Here is a 9,687-nt window from a genome sequence, read left to right on the forward strand (position 1 = left end):
CAGCACCCAACCTCCTCCACCACTTTGGCCATCTACTCCACCTCACCGTTCTTTGTCCTCCCCAATCTTTTGCCTTTGTCGGTTTCTGAAAGGGTTGTTAGATCGGCTTTTTCCGAAGCAAATCTAGGCTTTCATCGCCGGTCCAAGTCATATATGTGTCATTACACATTCTTCCCCAGCGTCAACAAGTCTTGTAAATAACAAATGTTTTCCCTCTGGTTGGCTCGCGACGGTTGTGGTTCGAACACGCCAATCTCACGCGCTTTTGTGTGAGCCTGCCGTTGCTGTTTGTGGTTTTTTGCTTGTTGTTTGTTTATGTCGTTCTAGCTTTCAAGTTGAGGACGAATAATTTTTCGATGTGAGGGCTTATCTCTCACGGCCGGTTAAATAAAACTTTTTGTTGTAGGGATATGATCAACCCATGTCTTATATCTAGTCTGCCAGGAGCAGATCTATCCTATAAATGAAGTTTGTACATGGGTAAGATCGGTAGTCATGGATACGATTTGATTGTTAAGATTTTTCGATGTATCTACGACTTTGTAACCATATAGTTTTTATCTATATTCATAAGAGTTTTATGCTCTGTGATATAAGAGCTTTATGCTTTGAATCTTTCATGGAATGAGAAGAGATTTCACAAAAGAGCATGGACACTTTTGTGCACATGCTCTAGCTAAATGGGCCGCTTCCAATCTTGTTTTTGGGAGCATTCCCACGGGATCTCCTATTCTTTCTTTCATTCGGATCAGGAATGGGAAAGATCCTTCCTTGTAGTCCTTTCTTCCTTATTCAATTAAAAAAAAAAACCCTAAAGTGTAAGTATGTGCCTAGAAAATATTAATTTATGGTAATTAGAATATAGTGGCAATTAATACCGTACTCGTAAATTAGTCAAGCTTATGTTGAATTATGAAGGAATTAGCCAAGCCTCAGTTTCTACTGGGAAGAATTCGGCATGCATGTTTGTGGGTGTGGCTCAGCTTTCACCAACCTTGGTCCTTTGGACAATAATTGGGCAGCCAATCCACATTTGCCATAATAAACAAAGTATGCTGATAATTGACTTGTTTTCTAATGTTTATATTCCTGCAATTCTAGAGCAGAGATATATATCTCTTAATTACAATGAACCGCCAATATTATGCCATTTTATCTCTCAAATATAAATTACAGGTGGATTCCACTCAATCAGTCTTTATATAGAAGGATAATCAGACCATTGAAGGAAAGAAAATAATCAATTCACTCTTGGATTCTTCTCTACATTAAAATTATACACCTCATTGCCATTAATATGCCTTACAAGGAAAATAACACTTAATTGGTATCAAAGCTAACATATTGGATAAGGAGCCTCTCCTACATAGTATCTATTTATTTTTTTAGACAATTTTTACTGACTTAATCATCAAACAATCTCTCACCGACCAGTATCATCCCGATAGTTTTTGTCTTAATTTTTTTTTTTACAGGTAACCTATCATCAATCTCACTATCCAAAAAATTTCAATATCCTTCCGCTTCTTCGACCACCCTTCTTGAGGGGCGGTCAGACTATCTAAAATATTTGATAAAATGATCGAACCACCCAAGTTGTTTTGGGCGGTTACACCGCCTCTAGAGCCTGTTCTAAAAGTGGTGACAGAATGTTCGTCAACCTCTTTCAAAAAAAAAAAGAATGTTCGTCAACCTCTCTGCAAGAGTAAATGGTTACTGCCATATATATACATATATGCTATTCCGGCATTAGCAGCAACTACGGCCACCTCCACATCGAATAAGCAAATTCTTATCTTCTGAATGCAGGATCAAATCATCATCTAAAAATCATGGCCACAAATCTATGCACATATTGTGTCACACTATATGCTTTGTCGCATTAGCCTTAAAACTATATATATATATATATATATATTATAACAGAGTCATATTGCCGACTCTACATATGACTCTGTGTTTCATCTCTGTCCCCTTTTTGACACCTGCAAACCATCCTCATTAAATTCATGAACAGATGGGAGGAGATTTCTGAAAGAGAGAACCGAATCAGAGAGGAATATTCCGCTTTTGTTTCATTGAAGACACATCTCCATTTTCCTTGTGTTTGCCGTTTAATTAATTTCTGATTGGTTTTTGAAAACTTCACTAGCGGCAAAATCATCACATATATGGGTATATAAGACCCTTTTGGACGTGAGCAAAAAGCGAGTGGGCTCGACTTCCATAATGCTATTGCTGTACCCAATTATTTATTATTTATTTCGCCAGTAGCAAAGTAGTACGTATTTTAGTGGGTCTGTCTTGGGGAGACTCATATAAAAGACAGCTACAGAGAGCAAGGAATATATATTGCTCGACAAAGGCAAGGAGTTGAATTTCCTTTCTTTCCCATGGATTCCAATGCTGAAACCATGCATTCCCACTGCTTGGAAATATCCATGGAAGCACACAAGGTTGTCCCACCGCCCCATAAGAGCACCATCGAGAAGCTCAAGACCAGGCTCAAGGAAACCTTCTTCCCTGATGACCCTTTGCGCCAATTCAAAGGGCAGCCAATGAATAAGAAATTAATCCTTGCCGCCCAGTATGTCTTCCCTATTCTTCAATGGGGTCCTAATTACAGCTTCAAACTCTTCAAGTCCGACATCATCGCTGGTCTCACCATTGCCAGTTTAGCCATTCCCCAGGTTTTGCTCTGTTCTCTTTTCATTCTTTTTATGCATTAATTTGAACCTTTCTTCTCCTTTACCTTTTTTTTTTTCTTTTATTTTCCTTTCAGGGAATCAGTTATGCTAAGCTTGCCAACCTCCCTCCAATTGTGGGTCTCTGTGAGTATATTGTTTTTCAACTTCTCTGTACCTTTGAGGCATGTTCTGTTTTAGTATTTACAAATTTCTTTTTTTGTTTTTTTTTTTGTTTGGTTGGTTTGATTATATATGATACAGATTCCAGCTTTGTTCCTCCACTTGTGTATGCTGTTCTGGGAAGTTCTAGGGACCTAGCAGTAGGACCAGTTTCTATTGCTTCTCTTGTACTGGGATCCATGCTTATGCAAGAAGTATCTCCCAACAAGGACCCTGTCCTGTTTCTTCAACTAGCCTTTACTTCAACCTTCTTCGCTGGTCTCTTCCAAGCTTCCTTAGGATTCTTAAGGTGATTTCTTTCTTTCTTTTTCTTAATCAGCAATATTATACTCTAAAAACCCATTTGATATATATATGCTCTGGAATTACATAAAATAATTTCATTCTTGGATATTCTTGTTTGGATGACAATGCGTGCGCAGGCTTGGTTTTATAATTGACTTTCTTTCAAAAGCTACTCTTATTGGATTCATGGCTGGGGCGGCTATTATAGTCTCTCTGCAACAGCTTAAAGGCCTCCTCGGAATCACCCATTTCACTAAACAAATGGGCATAGTTCCTGTTTTAAGCTCTGTTTTCCACACCACTAAAGAGGTAACTCTGTTCTCTCCTCCTCAAAGTCCAGTGTTAAAACATAAATTAAACCATTAAATTCATCTCTTTATATCAATTTAACTCTTTTAAAACAAACATTAATCTAATTTAAACCAAAAAAAAAAAAGAAAAAGAAAAAGAAAAAGAAAACTATGCTAATAATAACATTGGAAGACTGATATCAGGTTTGACGTTGACATCTTAGAGGGTGAAATAAATCATAAGAAGTTGTTCAAGAAAAACACAATAAAAGCCTACAGCGGGAGTAGTGCCACCAATTATCCTAATAAATATACGTTATGAGTTAATTACGACTCTGTTTTTTAGCATTTCTTTTGCTTCTTACATTATCTTCACCGATTTTCTGCAGTGGTCATGGCAAACTATACTCATGGGTTTTTGCTTCCTTGTCGTACTTTTGCTGGCAAGACATGTTGTACGTTATTTATTCCCACAACCATATATCTCTCTATCTCTTTGTTTTTCTCTAAAAGGATGCACTCAACCGGACAACCTCAGTGACTCATTGTATTTATTATGGACGGTTATGATTGTCTATATCAACCCATCTGTTGCATGGATCACAGCCGTTTGATAGAAACACACACACACACTCGTGTGGGGTCAAAAAAAGTATCGTACTCTGACCCAAAAAACCATCAACAATCTTTACCATGGTGGCACTGATTGCCATTGGCGATTGATAAAGGTCGGCTTGGCTCCTTTTATAAAGACTTCTTCATATGCTGTATTTGAGTTGACTCGGTTCTGCATGCAGACCACGTGTCATCTGTCTCCATGATTGATGTTGTCCGTCCATTTTTCTTTTATTAAGAATCCTTTTTATTATTCATGAAAATAATTTTAAAAAAAATTAAAAAAAAAAACTTTCTACTTGCTGATGATCCACTGGAGGTACTCTTCCAAAGATCCCTCTAAGAAAACCCTCTAATAAAACAATTGTTTCTTCTAAGTTCTATTTGTTAATGTATTTTGAATGGTGTTTTTAATTTATATACTTTTGAAAAAGTTTTTTTTTTTTCTAAAGCATTTTAACTTGATCATCTAATCCTGCAGAGCATGAAAAAACCAAAGCTGTTCTGGGTGTCAGCTGGAGCCCCTCTTGCATCCGTGATCCTCTCAACCCTCCTCGTCTTCGCGGCCAAGGCAGATCACCATGGCATCAGCGTGGTAAGTTCAGGCCACCATGGCTTACACATGACGACGAGTAAAGTAATTTAATAAATTATTATATAATTTTTATACAATTTAAAATGATGACAATGCAGTAAAAATAAGTAATGCTACATACTCAACTGCCATCTCACTCTTATTTCATTAGACTGATGTGCCGAGTAATGTTAAAAGTTACTCTTGTGACACTCTAAGTAATGTGGCTTCTAAAATCACCATTAGCTTTGTGATTGAGTATTATTAAATTTTGATCAAATTGTGAGTTTAAAAGCCACTTTATTGTTAGAAGGACACTAGAATGACTTATAGAATTACTATTGATCGATGTGGCAATACACATCAGCTTTCGCTCTGGGATCAACGTTTATTTAAAATAAAAGAATCTAAGGAATAATAAGCACTACCACGTCAGCTCAATAAAATAAAAGTGAGATGAGATTTGAGTATTTACAAAATCTCAGTAAAAATTATGCTATGTGTTTTTTTTTTCCTTTATTTTTACTATTATATCATCCAATTGTATATTTATCTACTAAATAACATTATTTCTATTTAAATCTTTCATTGTCATTACTAATCTTTTTAATTAGCTGGGTCTGTTGAGTAGATCGGAAAATTGCAACAAGGATTGAACCCACCTTCATGGAACATGTTGCACTTTCATGGCACCCACCTGGGCCTGGTAATCAAAACTGGCCTTGTTACTGGCATCTTATCCCTCACTGTAAGTTCACTTTTATTTTTATTTATTTTTAAACACAATTAATTATCAGAACTATCATAGAACCGCGTAAAATTCATTATTATTATTATTATTTTTATGGAATGGGATTATTGTAAATAACTAAATTCGTAGTAAATTACAAACTCACGATGTTAACTGTTAGACCATTCACATTGGTTTATGCATATTTTTATGCAAAATCTGTTGGGTGGTCTTAGGCTTCTCTTAACCCCAAAAGTTAACTCAAGAAGTGAGGCTTTCTCTCATATTTATAAAGTGACCATCAACCCCTTTCCACAACCGATATGCGATAACCAACAATCTCCCTTTTACATCGAGCCCTGAGTTGGAGCAGAGATAACCAGTTTTTCCTGTGGATTGTTGAGCTGAGACTTGTTGGTTGAACCTAGGCTCTTATACTAGTGTAAGGTGGTTTTGGGTCTCTTTCAACCTCAAAAGCTAATTCAAGACCAACAATCCCAACAATCTCCCTCTTGTAAACTGATCACTAGCTCTTTTCAAAACCAATGTGGGATAACCCCAACAAAATTGCTAATCAAAAACCATACATTTGATTATCAATTTTTTTTTTCTTTTTTTTTTTTATCTATATGTATTTTTCCTAATTAAAGATCTTATTTTTCAAATTTTGGAAAAAGAGAGATGTAGAGAGAGAAATAATAGGATAAAATTTTGGAAAAAGAGAGATGTGGAGAGAGAAATTGTTGGAGAAAATTTTGGAAAAATAAGATTTTAAAAGAGAAATAGTATATTAATGAGATTAATGTGTGAATAGTGACTGTTTGCAAATGCAACAAGAATGGATTATGCATCTCAATGTATTTTGCATGTGAGATGCATAATCCAATGCATAAAGTTTTTTCGTATTTTGCTTATCTATTTTAAATAAAAGTAAAAAATGTCTGAGCCAATATGAGTGCTCTTAACCATAAAAATGCAAATTAACTTAATTGTTATAATTTTGTTTCAAAACAGGAAGGCATTGCGGTTGGAAGAACTTTTGCTGCTCTAAAGGACTACCAAGTGGATGGAAACAAGGAGATGATAGCAATCGGGTTAATGAATATGGTCGGCTCCTCCACTTCTTGCTACGTTACAACAGGTACTGCTCAATTAATTACCTGTTTGACCCTTATTCCTAAACTTTTTAACGGTTGAATCAGACAAAATCATGATATTTATCTAGGGAACCATACATAATTCTGTCAGTAGAAAAAGTTCTTTAAACTATCACCTGATTTATTAATGTCCCGTCCCTCCTAACTAAAGGTTGCGTCAATGTCCTTCTAAATTATCAAAAAGTTTTAATGTTCTCTTAAGAAATAATTATAAAAAATTTTTAGGAAAACAAAAATATTTCTATAAATTTGTGTTGGGAGATAACGCAATTATGGAATTTTCACTCACTTAATATATATATATATATATATATATATATATATATATATATATATATATAGTTGAACACCACTTTAGCCCAAAAACCTAAGCTAATGTGTTTGGATCCACTTAAATATATAAAGTACTTTTTTTCTTTATATTTTCTTAAAAGCGTAAGTTAATGGGCTTACGCCAACTAGGTATATTAAGTACTATTTTTTTTTTCCTCAATGTGAGACTCAACACTCACAAGTGTAGTCACAAAAATCTCCTCGACTCTTTTTACATTGACCCAACTCCCCCTCGTTTGTGAGTCATTTTATATTTTAAAAAGTGTCCTACGTCAAGAGTTGTACATGCAGACACAACTCCAAACCCGACGCATACAGACACCTATAAACCCCTTCTCAGGAAGCTAACTATGACTTTGATACCACTTGTTTGGAGATAAAATTTTTATAAAGTTTTTACCCGTAGTACATTAATATACATATTTGCATTACTTCCATAAAAAAAGAAAGAAAAAAAGTTGGCACTATTTTTTCTTTCTATGAAAGTGAAAACCGCTTGGTCTAGAGAGCTCAAGGACAAATAATTAAGGCTTTTATTTGTTTGTTTGTTTGTTTTCTTTTGTGAGTGATTTAATTCTATTGTCAGTAATTAAAACCTTAAGATATATATAGAATAATGTATATATGACATAAAATTTCAGGTGCTTTCTCGCGGTCAGCTGTGAATCACAATGCAGGAGCAAAAACAGCAGCATCAAACATAGTAATGTCAGTGACGGTTATGGTGACCCTCCTCTTCCTGATGCCTCTTTTCCAGTACACACCAAATGTTGTACTTGGTGCAATCATTGTCACCGCCGTTGTTGGTCTCATTGATATCCCCTCTGCATTTCACATTTGGAAGGTTGACAAGTTCGATTTTGTCGTAACCTTGTGTGCCTTCTTTGGTGTTATTTTCATCTCTGTCCAACAAGGCCTTGCCATTGCTGTAAGTATATATATATCTATTCTTTCTGCATAATTCTTCTTTATGTTTTTCTTCTGTGCATGTTATATGACATGAAATATATATATATATAATGATGATGATTAGGTTGGATTATCCATTTTCAAGATCCTTCTGCAAATCACAAGGCCAAAAACGGTGATGTTGGGGAAAATACCTGGGACTGATATATACCGAAATCTTCACCAGTATGAGGAAGCTTCAAGCGTCCCTGGTTTCCTCATTCTAAGCATTGAATCTCCCATAAACTTTGCTAACATCACGTATCTTAATGAAAGGTTGGTTGTTTATTTATATCCTTATTATTGACAATGATGTCAGTTTCGATCTGCACTAGTTTTTATCCTTAAATAATTTTTGCCTTTCTTCTTTCTCTCTAATTAAATAAATGGCTTCTTCATGTTATGCAGGATTTTGAGATGGATAGAAGAATATGAAGCTGAAGAAGATATGAAAAAGCAATCATGCCTTCGATTTTTGATCTTGGAAATGTCAGGTAAATTCATGTTCACCATGTTTTCAAGATGACACTTATTCTGGACTGTGATAGTTTATCAATTTATATTTCCATCTCATAATTATCGTACAATGTTGATGCATCAGTTTTAACAAATTCTTGTATATATATTTTTTAAACAATAAACGATTTAAGAGTTGGTTCGGACTGTCACGCTAACATTAATTGCAGAACAATTGTAAAATAAAAATGTAGTTAATTTGAGTATTATTCTAAGTAGACTAACTTAGTAAATCTAGAATTCAGTTAAATATTTTAAGTCAGTTTTTAAAGATGAATTTGAACTCACACGAGAGAAAAATGTTAGAATATTAATTAAATGATTGAATTTATTGTATTCTACCAACTTAAACTTTTGAGATAAGTGATAATCTCACCGGCTATAATACATGTAATCTTTACATTTTCAGCGGTGAGTGCTGTAGACACAAGCGGGGTATCTCTCTTCAAGGTTTTGAGGAAAGCAATGGAAAAGAAAGGTGTTGAGGTAAGGAATAAAATCTCTCTTCTAAGTATATATATACTTATTGTGACTGATGATCTCATACTTCAACCGTGACAAATTGGCATCACAGCTGATATTGGTGAATCCTCTGAGTGAGGTTATGGAGAAACTTCTAAAGGCAGATGAAGCTTGTTATTTCATGAGACCTGATAACATTTTCATGACAGTTGGAGAAGCTGTAGCTTCGCTTTCATCAAGAACGAAGGGTCAGTCGTCATCCACATATCATGAAGGGACATAGACAAGTTTTGCTCACCATAAATTACTTGTTTGACAAGAGTCCAGAATAAAATGAATAATATATATATATCAAGCAGTCATGTGCCTTGTACCAGTACTGAAGATTGTAAATTTTTCCTGAAAACGTTCAATTCCTAACTTTCGTAGCAGATTTTCACAAACTCACCCACACAAGAACAATGTAGAGTAATCTCAACTCAAAGATTTGTACTAACTTTGGGATACTTTTTCCTTGACTAATTACTAATAAAAGGATTACATGGCTGTTATAGACGGGCTACTGATTCTAAATTGACGCTAATAAGGAAACTAACAAAGAAATATAATAAAAATTGATAATGTGTGGAGGAGCCGTTTTGTATGGGTTTGAGATTTATCCAACATGGATAGATACACAAAATGACCTCGTCTTAGGTTTCTCGAAGTGTAAGTTTATTCTGAGTAGATAACATTTTGTCTGTGTAGTAATTGATATATGCTGGCTATCTAAAACGGCTTTACAGGTTAGCCAAGGCAAGATAAGAGGATAACAGGTTTAGACAGATCTCCTTTTTCTGAGCAGGAAAATATCTTAAGCATGTTGTTCATCTAACCAACCATGCCCCAAGATTTTGGATTCAAATTTACT

General features: G+C 34.9%; 1 protein-coding gene across 1 annotated transcript; it reads left to right on the forward strand.

Moving 5' to 3' along the window:
• Window positions 1-2,262: 2,262 nt before the first annotated feature.
• Window positions 2,263-9,332, forward strand: AST91 (sulfate transporter 91). Its single transcript, XM_059590178.2, has 13 exons — window positions 2,263-2,690; window positions 2,783-2,831; window positions 2,949-3,156; window positions 3,290-3,461; window positions 3,832-3,897; window positions 4,539-4,652; window positions 5,263-5,379; window positions 6,376-6,502; window positions 7,493-7,779; window positions 7,885-8,075; window positions 8,208-8,293; window positions 8,725-8,801; window positions 8,890-9,332. Exons 1-13 carry the CDS (start codon window positions 2,394-2,396, stop codon window positions 9,058-9,060), a joined length of 1,962 nt encoding a protein of 653 aa, XP_059446161.2. The 5' UTR covers window positions 2,263-2,393; the 3' UTR covers window positions 9,061-9,332.
• The last annotated feature ends 355 nt before the right edge of the window (window positions 9,333-9,687 follow it).

The sequence above is a fragment of the Corylus avellana genome, chromosome 4, assembly GCF_965113065.1.
Source record: "Corylus avellana chromosome 4, dhCorAvel1.hap1.2, whole genome shotgun sequence".
NCBI lineage: Eukaryota > Viridiplantae > Streptophyta > Magnoliopsida > Fagales > Betulaceae > Corylus > Corylus avellana.